General features: G+C 39.1%; 1 protein-coding gene across 4 annotated transcripts in view; it reads right to left on the minus strand.

Moving 5' to 3' along the window:
• Positions 1-16,188, minus strand: part of NRF1 (nuclear respiratory factor 1) — a 103,441-nt gene that overhangs the window by 38,120 nt on the left and 49,133 nt on the right. For all 4 annotated transcript variants that reach the window (XM_010831686.1, XM_010831683.1, XM_010831684.1 and 1 more), the window contains 3 exons: positions 8,089-8,247; positions 6,860-7,057; positions 5,032-5,133 (listed from right to left, as the gene is read on the minus strand). In XM_010831686.1, coding sequence (XP_010829988.1) covers positions 5,032-5,133; positions 6,860-7,057; positions 8,089-8,247 — 459 coding nt within the window. The remainder of the gene's footprint in view (positions 1-5,031; positions 5,134-6,859; positions 7,058-8,088; positions 8,248-16,188) is intronic.

Consider the following 16,188-nt stretch of genomic DNA (forward strand, 5'->3'; position numbering starts at 1 on the left):
CCTAGAGGTAGAATTATATATCAAAATTACTTATTTTTATTTTTGATGGAAACTGCCAAATTTAATAAATAAATTTTTTTAATGTAGCAAAAACTGTTTTTTTTTTACTGGTGAGGAATTATGAAGAAACAAAACAACCAACAAAACAAAACAAAAAACCATACTATCTGGTTATTCGAGTAGATCAAAATTCAGCTTTTTTAGATCTAGCACAGGGTTTCTCAGCCTTGGCACTATTGACATTTTAGGTTAAACAATTCTTTGAGTTCTGTCCTGTGCATTGTAGGAAGTTTAACAGCATCCTCCCCAGTCATGAGAATCAAAAATATCTCCAGACACTGCCAAATGTCCTCTCTGATGGGCATAGGGGTGTATCTGGCTGACAATGACTGATTTCAGTATAATGCTTTGCATTAAGAGATTCCATCCCCCCATCCCCCAGTTCTGGATACCTGAATCTAGCTACTTCAGTCCATTTTGTTCAATAAATACTGTTGAGTATCTCTCCCATCCACCACCACCAAAACCCAAAAAGCAGCAGGGGCAATGAAAGCCATTTCAGTTCTAAAACATGGCAGGTGATAAGCCAAGCAGCTCAGGTATAGTATTTCTACAGATTCAGGTCTTAGGATGCTAGCTCTTCTTACTGGAGCTCCCACGGGGGCCCAGTGCTAGTTCACTTGTGCTGGGACATTACTGTGTCCCAAAGAAAGTATCACAAGCTCTAAGAGAACAGATCCTTAAAATGCCTCCCTCTTTGGTTCTATTGCTATTACTTTGATTATCACAGTGCTTCTCCAAATGTTTGTCAAAGGCCCCCCAGAGAATGAGACACCCCTCTGAGCTACCTTAGTATGTGCCCTGAGTTCTTATGGGCAGCGGGTTGTGGCTGCAAGCCTTCCATGCTCTAAGAGCCAGAGACATCCTACTTCTTTCCTTTAAAGCTGCAAAGGTGCCCACTCAGGAATTCACAAAACTCTTGCTTCTTAAGATATTATCGCTTTGATCTTATTACCCCAATGAGCATCACAGAAAACAACATCATTTGAGATGATGAATTACATTCCCAATTTCTAGATGGCCGATGATTCTATTCTGAAAATCAGCTGAAGCTGGCCAGCCCTGTAGCATTTCCTCTTTCCAGATCTGCCCCACTATACTTCTGCCCACCCTGCTGCAGAGTGTGGCCCTGTGCAGCTCTCCCAAGTACTCAGGCTCAACTCGCAGCAGCAACTTCATACACATGCATTTAGTTACAGCTATTATTTGTAGTGGAAATGGTATTAGAATGTTGCCATATACAGTATACGTTAAGGAAGTTGAATTTATGGCACAGAAGGTTAATGGATTGTGGTGAAGGGTGGAGAAGAAGTAGGAATAAGAAGTACATGAAGAGATTTTTATTCAGAGTATTGATAGGCAATACATCAACCAGCTTAGGTGTTAACATTTCTCTGGCATTTCCTATTCTTGAGTCTCAGTGCTTTGGTTGTGCTTGCTTGGGCTCTTGCTGACTCCCTTGCCATCTTTTGGGAACCACTCTATGGTTATCTATGCCTGGGCGTCACCATGTCCCAGAGAAAGGGCCACACACTCTAGAAGGGAAAGATATTCAGAGGACGTATGGTCAGCTTCTGTGCTTTTCTGAGACAGAGCCACTACAGTGAGGCCTTTCAAACCGTGGCGACCTTGTCGCTCTGGCCACCATGAACCACCTGTGGCTCTCCCCCACTGTCACACTGTGATGTGCTGCGTGTGCTGCTCCCTTTGACAGGAACACAGCTCCCGTCCTTCCTGCCGTTGCTTCCTATTTACCCCTCCAATCTGAGACCAGGTGAGATGAGAGCTGGGACAGCTCCGCTTGAAGACAACTCCCTACAGCCAGCCCAAGGCTCAGGACCTCTCATCTTGTGTCCCACCACATCCTCGGCTGGCTTCTACTAGATCCTTATCTCATTGCCATTTTCTCTGATGTGTTTTTCTCTACCAGCTACCTGTGGGCTCTTTAAGAGCAAGGAAGGTCTTTATTTTCCTCTGCTGCTGCTGCTGCTAAGTCGCTTCAGTCGTGTCCGACTCTGTGCAACCCCACAGACGGCAGCCCACCAGGCTCCCCCGTTCCTGGGATTCTCCAGGCAAGAACACTGGAGAGGGTTGCCATTTCCTTCTCCAATGCATGAAAGTGAAAAGTGAGAGTGAAGTTGCTCACTTCTAGTATATATAGTGCCTGGCACAGAACTCAGAAAGCATTTACTTAACAGCCAGATGAAGAACATGTTCCATTATTCATATTTCCCTGCTTGTTCTTCAGTGTGCCCATACTTCAAATAAATTGATATTCATAAAAAGCCCACCTAAAATAAGCTATGCAACTTCAAAACTGTTAACATGTGTTGATGGTTCAGTTTAAAGTTCACATCTCTAATGTGTCCATAGTTCAGCTCTTCTGCTGCTTCTTCAACGGAATCATGTGTACCACTATTATCAGATATCATAGTGATGCAACTAACTGGATGTTGAATGCAGTATGATTTAATCTAAGAGCTCTTACTGGCAAGGCTAGGATAACACAATGACCATACAACTTCTAAAAGTATAAGTACTGTCTATTTCTGTAAAGTACTTTCTGTTCCTGGGAAGAAACTATGCTAAATACAGGCAGAAGGATGTTTCTCCTGAGTCATCTGATGCAATGCTTTGTTGGCTTCATGTGGTCTTACCTTTCCAAGCCTGTGAGATAGTCTGACTAATCACAGCACTCATGGCTCAAAACTAAGATGCTTAACAATCATGTCAACATCTAAGAGAAATCAGAAGGCAAACAGAAGCGAACCATAAAATCTAAAACATTTTGCCACTTTTTGAGACAATATATGCTTCTTTTCATATGCTTTTTGTTTTATTGGAAATATAGGAAGGGTGAGAATTTTTAAAATCTGACTGAATTTGGATATTTACCAACAGGTTATTTGTGTATGTCATTCACACACTTCCATAAAAATGACTTAAAATGATGTTAGTCTGTTAGAAAAGCCACAGACACATGACTAAGATGTTTTTTCCTTCATATTTTCCATGAACTTTTGAAAGTGTTGATTACGTGTAGTTATTTTGTAAAACAGGTTTCAAAAAACTCATCTCTAGAGAAGTGTTTAGGAAACTCAAAGTTACTTTCTTTAAATAGAAACTCAAAGTTACTTTCTTTAAACCTAGGAAACGTTCAGTAGGGAGATATGGTTGCTGCTACTGCTGCTGCTAAGTCGCTTCAGTCGTGTCCGACTCTGTGCGACCCCATAGACGGCAGCCCACCAGGCCCCACCGTCCCTGGGATTCTCCATGCAAGAACTGGAGTGGGTTGCCATTTCCTCCTGCAATGCATTAAAGTGAAAGTGAAGTTGCCCAGTCGTGTCCAACCCTGAGCGACCCCATGGACTGCAGCCTACCAGATTCCTCCATCCGTGGGATTTTCCAGGCAAGAGTACTGGAGTGGGTTGCCATTGCCTTTTCCGGGAGATGTGGTAAATAACTTCAAAAAGTAACCAATCCCACAGACGTACCAACCTGTGTCTTCACTACCTCCTTCACACTTCAGGGAGTGTCTGTCCTTTAGTCTTAGTGTTTGGGGACTGACAACTTTCCCCCTCAGCTAGTCCATTCTTCCATATCATATGGAAATTGATAAGTCAATTTCCTGTTGACTTTTACCTTTCTATACTGGGAAACCAAAGGCCATCTCCTGCCCCAAATCCTCCCAGTCTCGGTTACCAGAAACATTCTATCCTGAAGGTACCACTTTGTAGCATCTCTTACAGCGAGGACTACAGTTCATTCACACAGACCCCTCTCTGAGAGCAGGGTTCCTGTGTAATTCAGCTCCATACATCTAACACCTGAACTGCAGCATGGCAGGGGCTCACCACACACTGGCTGGCGGGGAGCCTGCTGTAATTCTCTTCACCTCACTAGCCATGAAATGCAGCAGTTCTTTATCTTTCCTGAGATGCACAAATTATAGTGATTTTGTGATGTTCTCAGTCTATGGTTTTGAGCAAAGAGGAGATGGTATTTTTAGTTTCATTTCTGAAATGGCTCTTTGACATCTGTTGGCTAGTTTTCAAACTTCAGGAGTACAACCTTTAGGGGAAAAGCCTACAGTCACTTAACAAACCCTTTCCTGAACTTCACTGATGGCTCAGAGCTTAGACAACATTTTTCTAAATGTGTTACCCAGCTTGCACACTTAGGTTACTCTGTACCTTTAGACAAGTCACTAAGCTTTCCCCTTTTTATCGTGTAAAAAGCGAAGATGATAACAGAACCTATACTTCTAGAGCTGAGAAGTGCTTAGTTGACTGAGTGCTCAATAAAGGTTAACTACCTTTAAGTTTATATCTCATAATTAGATCAGTTTTGATATGGAAGAATTTTCTTGCTTTTTTTATTTTTGCTTCTTTGAGGGTTTTCTTGACTGTGTCACACAGCTTGTGGGATATTACTTCTTCAACCAGGGCCTGAACTTGGACCATGCTGTGAAAGTGCCGAGTCCTGACCACTGGACTGCCTGGGAATTCCCAAGGAAGGATTTTCCTGTGAAGTATTTTCAAAGGCTCATTTACAATGCAATAAATCATGTCTACTGATTTACAAATATATATACATATATATATCCCTTCAAAGAATGTTTTAGTCAGCTTGTTTTAATGATCTAATTTTAAAAAATAAAGTCTAAAGATTAAATTCTTTGGGATTCACAGCATAAAAGTACTTAATGGATATAAAATGCTATGTTGCACATGTAGAATTTTAAGTTCCTGACAGTTATGTCTGAATCATAAAGATCCATTAATTTCAACTGTCATACACTGAGTATGCTATTTGCAAAACTGGCATGGAATGATATTTTTAGAAGGTTTATATAAGACAATGCTATAGATGTCTAGGCTACTTACAGTCTCTTCATATTCTGGCCCCTCCCTTCTCTTCCACCTATACATTCAAGCATCAAGTGAAAACAGACCGAATCCTCTTTCTTACCTCTCCATCAGCCACCGCCGAATAATTCACCTGGGCGACAGTGACTGTGGTTGGCAATTCTGAAGCATCAGCCAATGTGGCTACTGTTGCCCCTGTACCAACCTAAACAAAAAAATTGAAGTAATAAGTGTCGATGAATGGTTTCTTCAACCTCTCCTTTGCTCAGAAGTAAAGATTCATTCAATCCCAAATTCAGCAGAGGTAATGATTAATATGCATTGAAATATGAAATCAATGATTAAAATAATAATACATCAGACACTAACATGAGCTTCAGAGTTTTACTTCAATCAAATAAGTCAATATTAGAAGCCATCATGTTTCATCACTGGTGCCTTATGTCAGCTAACCAACTTTCTCTTCTCACCCCAATCTGAATTTTAGAGGTTCCCTATCTGTTTCTGCTTTATTGACTATGCCAAAGCCTTTGACTGTGTGGATCACAATAAACTGTGGAAAATTCTGAAAGAGATGGGGATACCAGACCACCTGATCTGCCTCTTGAGAAACCTATATGTAGGTCAGGAAGCAACAGTTAGAACTGGACATGGAACAACAGACTGGTTCCAAATAGGAAAAGGAGTACGTCAAGGCTGTATGTTGTCACCCTGCTTATTTAACTTACATGCAGACTACATCATGAGAAACGCTGGGCTGGAGGAAGCACAGGAGGGAATCAAGATTGCCAGGAGAAATATCAATAACCTCAGATATGCAGATGATACTACCCTCATGGCAGAAAGTGAAGAAGAACTAAAGAGCCTCTTGATGAAGGTAAAAGAGGAGAGTGAAAAAGTTGGCTTAAAACTCAACATTCAGAAAACTAAGATCATGGCATCCGGTCCCATCACTTCATGGCAAATAGATGGGGAAACAGTGGAAACAGTGGCTGACTTTATTTTTGGGGGCTCCAAAATCACTGCAGATGGTGATTGCAGCCATGAATAAAAGACGCTTACTCCTTGGAAGGAAAGTTGTGACAAACCTAGAAAGCCTACTGAAAAGCAGAGACATTACTTTGCCAATAAAGGTCTGTCTAGTCAAGGCTATGGTTTTTCCAGTGGTCATGTATGGATGTGAGAGTTGGACTATAAAGAAAGCTGAGTGCCTATAAAGAAAGAATTGATGCTTTTGAACTGCGGTGTTGGAGAAGTCTCTTGAAGAGTCCCTTGGACTGCAAGGAGATCCAACCAGTCCATCCTAAAGGAAATCAGTCCTGAATATTCATTGGAAGGACTGATGTTGAAGCTGAAACTCCATCTTTGGCCACCTGATGTGAAGAGCTGACTGATTTGCAAAGACCCTGATGCTGGGAAAGATTGAGGGCAGGAGGAGAAGGGGATGCCAGAGGATGAGATGGTGGAATGGCATCACCAACTCAATGGACATGGGTTTGGGTGGACTCCGGGAGTTGGTGATGGACAGGGAGGCCTGGAATGCTGCGGTTCATGGGGTCGCAGAGTCGGACACGACAGAGCGACTGAACTGAACTGAACTGATCTGATCTACCAACAAATTGTGTTTTACCACAGAAGAGGTAATTCAGAAGGACTATTTCCTGGCCACTAACAGAGTAAAATAACAAAAAATGAAAACCTTTTTTTTTTTTTAACAGAGCTTTGATTTGGAAATACACAGAAAAGCTATCTATAGCTCTGTATTTAGCAAAATACAAGCAATTTAAAATATTATTTAAAAAATCAAGTTCAGGTAGTAAAATCTTAGGGAGCTGTATAAAGTTCATATAAGAATTTATGTAAATAAAACTCTCTAGTCTGACCTGCTTCAGAAATCACAATCTGATTTACTCACCGTAAGGTTTACTCACCTGGATAAGTGAGACAGTGCCATCAGGGTTACTAAAAGTCTGGACTACAGTCTGTGATGGTACCAGGTGGGCTATACTGTGTGTGGTTGTGGCCTGTGTTTGTGTTTGTTGATCTTCAAAAGCATACAAAAGGTCCTCCCGCCCATGCTGTTTATAACAGTTTTTAACTATGGTCCGTAGTGCTTGGGTCCATGAAACCTGTCATCAAAAGACCAGAAAAGCACATAAAGTCACAAAGAACGCTGGTTATTTAGTTCCACTGGGGAATAAGCAGCTGGTTAGTTATCAAACAAACCAAATCAAACTGGGATGGGGTAACTCTCTTCAGGATACTTCTCACAGACCCTTTTGAACACAGGGAAATTCAGCACCAAGTACCAGAGATTTCACACTGGTTTCCTTCCTGATCAAGGTCTGGATTAGCTTTTGGGTTTTATACCCTACTCTAACCTGAGGTCAACTCGTAAACCTCTCATAAAAGAAGGTTACTCTTTTGTCAAGAATTTTATATGAGATTCTTAGTAAAATTTAAAAGCTAACCAAAAAACAAATATGCAGAACAAGTAAGGGAGGATATCTGGTTTAGTCTTTCTTCTTTTTTAAAATGTTTCATTATCATCAGACTTGACTAGTTTCACATCTCTCTATATGTATTTTCAACAGTGATTCTTGCTAACCAGAAATAAGGACATTTCTGAGTCTTCAAAGTGATTAATGGGGCTTTCCAGGTAGCACTAGTGGCAAAGAAGCTGCCTGTCAATGCAGGAGACTTAAGAGACATGGGTTCAATCCCTGGGTCGGGAAGATCCCCTGGAGGAGGGCATGGCCACCCACTCCAGTATTCTTGCCTGGAGAAACCCATGAACAGAAGAGCTTGGAGGGCTCCATCCATAAGGTCGCAAAGAGTTGCACACAACTGAAGCGACTTAATATGCAAAGTGGTTAATACTTTTACTTCGAGTTTCTTTAGTTTTCCAAGCACCTTATAAAATTACAATAGTCCAAAAGGCAACTGCAGAGAGGAATATAAATTAATAGACCTATCCCAAGTCTTTATGGTGATGGACTGATAAACGGGAATCAGTGGATATCAAACTTCTTTTCGAGGATAGGTTTGACTACTACACATATTTTTAGACTTTTTATAGCCTAAGAAGTAGAACAACAAAAATGAGCTGGTTGATTCAGAATAAAAAAGCAATAGGAAACTCAGGCTAGAGAAACCTCACCCTTTGCTTCTGCTCTTCCGTGCGCACATCACTCCGAACGTTTGCCCATGGGATATCTTCAGGCCACCATATGGGCTTGCAGCTTTCTTTGCCCCAGCCTGGTTTCCCCCGACCTGTAGAGTACTTCAGCATCTCTGGGATAAATGCCCGAAGCTGGGCCTGGAAAACAAGAGCACAGTCATCAGCAGTCATAAAATTCATCTGGGATATGTTTGTGTCTCCCACAAATTCTAAGATTATAAAATAAAGAGCCTTCCTGGAGGGTCCTAGAGAGTTCCAAAATGTGATGTTAGAACTGACTGCTTCCCACAGGTTACTAGAGCTCCATGAGTGATAGAGAATTATACGTACGTTGATAAAGTGCACCTTAAGCTGCATGTCATAGACTTGTTCCTATAAGAATATCTAGTCCTGTGTTTGATTTCTACCCCCTAAGGTTCTATTGATGCTATAGCTCATCTCCCTTCTAGAACATCTATGCATATAAGGTGTCAAACAAAGTCAACATGTTTTCAGAAAAAAAACAAATGTGTTGTTCTGGAGATAGTAATCAGAACAATAAGATGAGAGAACTAAGAGGTGAGGAACAGATGAAAATCACTGTTATTTGTAAATAGTATGATTGTGTATCTGGAAATCCCTAGAGAATAAAATGAAAAACCACTATAAACAATAAGAGAATTCAGTAACATGACTGACTATATGAAAATATATGGAAAAAAATGGGATTTACTTAATAAAAAGGGAAAATAACTCTAAAACTCTTCTACAAAGTTTTTAGTAAGGTAGTCCAATGTCTATGAGTCTGACATATAGATAAACATAATGACACCTGTGTTGACCTTAAACATATTATGGATTTCACCCAAATTATTTTACAAATCAAATCCAGACCAAACAGTTAACCACAGAGACAACTACCATTCTTTGTTTTCTGGCATGGTTACCACGATGGGCTTGTATGCTGGGGGAGAAGGGGAGGCTACTTTGTGAATATTCTTAATTGCTAACAATGATTTTTGGCAAGAGAATCAGTTTATCAAGTTACAGTCTTCCCCCTCAGACCTCCTGCTTTCCTCTGAACCTGAGGGTCTACAGTACTCCAGACATAAGCAACATCTTCCATCTAAGGACACACTTACATTGCCTCTTATGACCAAAATGAGAACAATTTTAGCACGAGTCAGACCCAAGGACATGGACTTGTAGCTTGTAGAGAAAGAAAAAAAACAGAAATGGGAATACTTAAGTCTTATTGAGAGAATGAGTACAGCAACCCTTGTATTGAAGAACCTACTTAAATATCAAGCTTTCTCATTTAAATATTATTTAATTGAAAGATGATAGAAAAATATGGAATCACAAACCCAAATCGGTAATGTTCAACTAATAAAAAGTTTTGGTTGACAGTATTTACATTGCTAATTCGTGTCCCAAGCCTGCTATTTCACCTCTCTTTCTAAGCCCCCCTTGTCTCCCAGACAGTCTCCAGCCTGCAGGATATGATATAATACACTCTGTTATATATTTGGCTCTGTGGCATCAAGCAGCAGGCTAATAGAAATGTATCCATTTGCAAACCCAGGCTATCAGCTGGCTCATGAGGTCACTTCTTCAGTTATTTTAAGAAAGTGCATCTCAAAGTCATTTTTCCCTTTATCCTGGCTTCCTAGGAGTGTGTCTTTTTCTAGCCTCAGTTATATAGAGAAGGAAAAGTTTCAATCCTCACAATATTTACATTTCTTCATACAGAAAAACAATAGCTTTCTCAGATGCGTAAACAAAATAGACTCGTATCACAAATTTTTACGTCTCCCCTTTCTTTTAATTCCATTAACAGTCTTCAAAAGGAGAGTTCTTTATATCCATAGAATGAGGAGATAATGAAACAAGAAGGCCAAATATCTCTAAATTAACAAAAAAACAAAGTTTTCATAAAAGTCTGAAAAGATGTTTTATTTGCTAGAACTTCTAGATGGGAAATATTTCAAAGCCCTAGGAAGAAGATAGTAGAGGCTAATGAGAGGCAGCAGAAACAGAAGCAGCACAAAGGAAAGGTGAATTTCCACAGACAAAAAAAAAGAAAATCCCATTAAGTTAAAAAATGGACCCAGAGTGAAATTAACAAATTTCAATACAGAGTCAGATCTTAACTTTTTAAAGTACCATCAACTGTACAAAATTTGCCTCTATATCAAAATAAAAGGCAAAAAGCACTTTCTACCAGAAAAGTTAACTTTACAAGTATGTACAGTTTAGGGATGAAGGACAATTTTTGCATTTAAATGCACAGAGATAACGTGATAAAGGCAATTTTCCACCACACTATTTTTATACTGTTCCACATAATGAGTGTTCACAAAGGGATATTAATAAAGGGAAATGAGCTATCTAGTATAGAAAGAGTTAAATGATTTCTTTCCAGAATTCAACACTGTGCTCTCATTACCAGTTGGATTAATTACTGGTCCTGGAGAGTTTTGGAAACCCAAGCTACTCAATGTGCTTGTTAAGGAAGGTTTGTCTTTAATCCGCAGGGGAGACAATCAACAGGATGAGCAAAGGTAAAGCCTATCCTCTCCGGCTGTCCTTTAATTGGGCTGCAACAAGCTTTCCTGGCCTCTCATTCTGATTTAGGGCTCAAGATGGGCTTCAAGTGTCCAGCTTGGTTAGTAAGCCCACCTCAAATCAGCAGAGAATAGAAAACACCACTCCTTCCAGGGCACATTCAGCAAAGAAAAAATATGTTAAATTTGTGCCAGTGGCAATCAAAAATAAAGATTATATAGAAACCACAGGTAGTTTTTAAGAAGATTTTTCTAACTCTTAAAGTTTTAATCTGGCCAAAATGAAACAATACTTCTTCTTATGCTATAAATTTTCCACTTGTAAATTCAGCCACTCTTTGTGGTCCAACAATACATCAGCCTTATATATTCCCAACTACTCTTCTCATTCCCTCTCTCTTTGCTCTGCATGTACCCGAGATGAAGAATTTTGAGGCTTCAGGTGTCCACTTAGGTTCAGTTACCAAGAAAAGGCCTTTCAAAATAAAATGTTTGCCAACCCCATATCTACTGAAGAGTTTGGAGAATATGCAACATATTTCAAGAGAGAACAGCTAAAATCAAGCCACATTAAAAGATAATGTTTTCTACATCAAACAGGAAAACAGCCAACAGAGCAGAGAAGGAAAACTGAAGAACTTTCAGACTGTGGCTTCATTATTTTAATTTAAAATTGTGAACTTCCAGTTGACAGTCCCTATCATACTCAGATGGATATTTAAAGGGCATTAGAAAATAAAAGCAAAATGATTTTTTTGCTCATTATTGGGAATTATTTGTACCCCTGACCTCTGTTCACAGAGGTAATGAAAGTGGTTTTCCCTACTAGAAACACCAATCCTACATCCCCACATTCCCCAGGAGGGCCAGCAGAAACACTGGTTTCTCTTCATCTCATTTTCCCATAAAACACACTTTTATGGAAACACAGGAAGAACAAGTTTGGAAGGAAAGATAAAATCACAGAATTCAAGGGACAGCCAATGAAGACATTCCTCTCTCAAGCCAACACTTCTGCCTCTGTCTCCATACAACATCAATCCATTACACTGTCTTTCTCCCATTAATCAAAACATTCTTAAAATTCTACCTTCTCTTTGAAGGAGTCTCAGACTGGTCAGTTTCTGCTACCTTATCCTAACTGTGCTCTTCTGTATAAAAATCTAAATAACACGGATAAGATGAGGTCAAAACCCTCTTCTTGATCCACCCTTCCCTAATCTAGTTACCTGTCCAGAGACATTAATTTGATGAACATCCTTTCTTACAGGTCAAATTCTATGCATCTGCACAGATATATGCTGGAAAGGCACAGTTTTATATGATGAAAAAAACACATATGTTAGTATAATTCACTTTTTCTACTCAACATTTTGCCATAGAGATCTGCTTGTGGCGGTACAACTAGAATAATCTCATTTTAAAAAAAAGTAGTTGCCTAGTATCCATAGGACAGATTTTTTCCAATTTACTTAACCATTTTCCTATTGATAAACATTTAGGTTGTAGCTCAGTCAGTAAAGAATCTGCCTGCAGTGCAGGAGACACTGGTTCGATCCCTGGGTTGGGAAGATCCCCTGGAGAAGGAAATGGCAACCCACTCCAGTATCCTTGCCTGGAAAATCTCATGGACAGAGGAGCCTGGTGGGCTGCAGTCCATTGGGGTTGCAAAGAGTCAGACATGACTGAGCGACTAACACTAACACAACACAAAGTTGCCTGGACATGCTTCTTTGAGCACACCTGTGAGTATTTCTCTAGCAGAAAAGAATTGCTGGTTAAAGGGTATATGCATTTAACATTTTCAGATACTGCGTGACTATAGTCCCAAAAGATTTTGTCAATCTTATTCCCACCAAAGGTGCAGAACAAAACCCAGTATTTCAAAACCTCCCTTCACTTTTCACATTTTTCCTTTGTTTTGCTTCCAAAAGGGAAGAAGCGCATAGCTCCAGCACCTGTGCACTGTCCAAAGCTGCTGGGCTGAGACAGGTCCTGGCTCCTGCCTGCCAGCTGCCTCGAGAGCATGGGGGGAACGGGACTTCACATGTAGCCTCCTGAGCTGCCTTCACATTTTCTAATTATTCTTTTTTATTTTGGCTCGTTGGATATGGGAGAAATGATTTATTTTCATTATCATTACTAGTGAGGCTGAGACTTGTATGTGTACTGATTATTTTTCTTTACAATTTTTAAGACTTTATTTTTCTAATTATCTTTTCACTAATTTGAAAGAAACAGTCATCTGCTCTAGATATTCTTTGCCATACAGTACACAATTATTTTTCTCTAATCTAGTTCTGTCCTGAATATGGAATATAAATGCATGTTCCCTTCCCTTAGTATTCCTGAATATACCCTGAATTATTTTACTCTACTCAAAACAGGCTGTGCTCTATATAAGAACACAGCCAATGTTTTTGTTATTTTTCTTTTCTCTTGATTGCATCCTGCCTACCTAACATCTACAAGATATGTAATGGAATCAGATACATCAATACTTTTTGATCATTTTAGACAGTAAGAAAAGCCTACTCTGCACAGAGATTCTGACATGACAGTAGGAGAAGCAGTCAGGACCTGTGATCCATAACAGTGGTTCTCAAAGTTGACTGCACAATGGAACTGCCTGGGGAGTTTAAACACTGCAGAAGCCTAAATCTCATCCCCAAATATTCTGGTCCAATTGGTCTAGAGCATGACCTGGGCACTAGGATTTTAAGTTCCCATTGTGGTTCTACTGTGCAGCCAAGTTTGAGGACCACTGAACTAATTACTTCTTATCCGACCTTATTTAAAAATTTTTTAAATTGTAGTAAAATATACCTGAGATTTATCATTTTAAAATATACAGTTCATTGGCACTAAGTACATTTGCAATGTTGTGCAATCATCACCGCTATTTCCAGAGCCCATTCACCATCAAACAGAAACTCTCTATCCATTAAACAATACTATCCCATTTCTATTCCCCCAACCCCTGGTAACCTCTATTCTACTTTCCGTCTTTATGTATTTGCCCATTCTAGATACCTCATGTAAGTAGAATCACACAATATTTGTCCTTCGTGTTTGGCATATTTCACTTAGCATAATTTCCTAGCCTTTGAGGAGAAAAGGGAAAATATATGCTTTTTTAAAACAAAGAAAGCAATACTCAAAAAAACCTAACTTGATAACTGATGAATGTTTTCTGAGTAAAACCTATTAATCCCTGTGAATAATTTCTTTCAAAGAAGTAATCATACTTTGCTGAATGTTTCTGAAGATTCCCCTGAAAACTGGTGAAGAATTACTATCCTGTTGCATCATTACTCCAAGGGGATATTAAAGCAACAAAGACTGCCCCAGTGAGAGTAAGAGGAGGGCAATAAGTTCAAGGAAGGAGAAGAAAGGGAGAGGTGAAAAGGAGTGGATTTTAACCAATAATACTGGGCTGTTCTTTCCAGAAGTATTTATTCTATAATTCTTTGCCTGGATATTTTCTAACACAAATTCTAAAAAGATTAACAACCTCCCAAGAACAAGAAGACTCCTATAGAACTCAAATGTGGTAAAGAACATAACTGATTTTCCACCAGCAAAATCGTAATTATTAAAGACTCTACAAGAAATGATTTAAGTCCTTAAACTCAAAGTACAGTCTGAGAGCCAACAGCACTGGCATCACCTAGAAGGTAGAAAGCAGAATCTCAGGTCCCACTCCAGACCTGATCTATAATCTACATTTAAACAAACAAGACTCTCAGGTGATTTCTTTGTACACTGAAGTTTGAAAAGCACAATTAGGCCATCCTCTGGTCTCTGGTGTGAAATATCCTAGAAAATTTTGCTAAACTGGCTTTCAAAACCTCTGAAAAAGATGATTTAATTATTTCATTGTAAACAAGGTTGCAGAATCTATATTAAATTAATGATTTCTTCTCCTAAGCCTTTTCTCAACCTCCTTCAATTCTTATGCAAAGAGGCAGACAGAAATGGGATAAAGTCTAGCAACTGTTCTTAAAGGAGCCTAGAAATTCACGTTTTCATTTTTTCACTAAAAATACTACAGAGCTGTGTGGTTTTTGCCGGATAAACATAAAAATATCAGAATCAAGATATATTTATAACAGTAAAAACAGAAGCTTTTCAGGTAAACAATCTATTTATTCATATAGAATTATACTTTTACCAAAAATAAGCAAAACATAAAAAAAAACCCAAAACTAATAAGCTGATTCCTAAAAGAATCAGGGCAGTCAGTTCACACAGAATTTAAGATACTATGTTATTAGTATCTTAATTTCAATCTGTTGTAGAAGGCAATTTTGATGATTGTTAGAGAAAATCAAGAAATTGTTTTATAACAGTAACTGTTCAGTGTAGATGACCTGAAACGCTCAATCTGAGTGATGATCACAATATAGTTTTACACAAAAAAAGAAGAGAGAGAGTAACAGGAGTCGGGGGAGAGACAGAGAGGGAGAAGCAAGCACTGGCAGTATGGACTCCAGTCTAAGTTCTATTCGTTTGTCACTAGCTTGCTTCAGTCCCTAGGTTGTTTTCTCTCTTTATGCCTCAATTCTTTAATACCCTGTGAACTGTACTGTTGTACTTCACTGCTGAGCAAAATCAAAATTCTAAGTTCATTAAGTTTCTCTAAGTTAAAAAATGAGTGAGAAATGTTATGTTCAGGTTATTCAATATAGGTAACATATATATCTAGCATTTCTAATTAGTAGTAATACTTTGTGTGATTCCTTAGTTTTCAAAGTACTTTTCAATGTAACATCTCATTTTTTCTACCTCCAGCTCCATAAGGTAGGAAGGCATGTTTTCTCACTTTCATTAGATGAAACTAGGAACCAGGGCTACTGTGCAGTAGAGCTGGGACTTAAAGACTAGATCTTCTGACTTTAACTAACTATGCTAACTTTCTAATTTTTAAAGAATCAAAATAAAGAAACACAAGAGAGTTCCAGAAAAACATCTATTTCTGCTTTATTGACTATGCCAAAGCCTTTGACTGTGTGGATCACAATAAACTGTGGAAAATTCTGAAAGAGATGGGAATACCAGACCACCTGACCTGCCTCTTGAGAAATTTGTATGCAGGTCAAGAAGCAACAGTTAGAACTGGACATGGAACAACAGATTGGTTCCAAATAAGAAAAGGAGTACATCAAGGCTGTATATTCTCACCCTGCTTATTTAACTTATATGCAGAGTACATCATGAGAAACCCTGGGCTGGAAGAAGCACAAGCTGGAATCAAGATTGCTGGGAGAAATATCAGTAACCTCAGATATGCAGATGACACCACCCTTATGGCAGAAAGTGAAGAGGAACTAAAAAGCCTCTTGATGAAAGTGAAAGTGGAGAGTGAAAAAGTGGGTTAAAGCTCAACATTCAGAAAACGAAGATCATGGCATCTAGTCCCATCACTTCATGGGAAATAGATGGGGAAACAGTGCAAACAGTGTCAGACTTTATTTTTTTGGGCTCCAAAATCAATGCAGATGGTGACTGCAGCCATGAAATTAAGACACTT

Source organism: Bison bison, unplaced genomic scaffold, assembly GCF_000754665.1.
Source record: "Bison bison bison isolate TAMUID 2011002044 unplaced genomic scaffold, Bison_UMD1.0 scf7180017864530, whole genome shotgun sequence".
Taxonomy (NCBI): domain Eukaryota; kingdom Metazoa; phylum Chordata; class Mammalia; order Artiodactyla; family Bovidae; genus Bison; species Bison bison.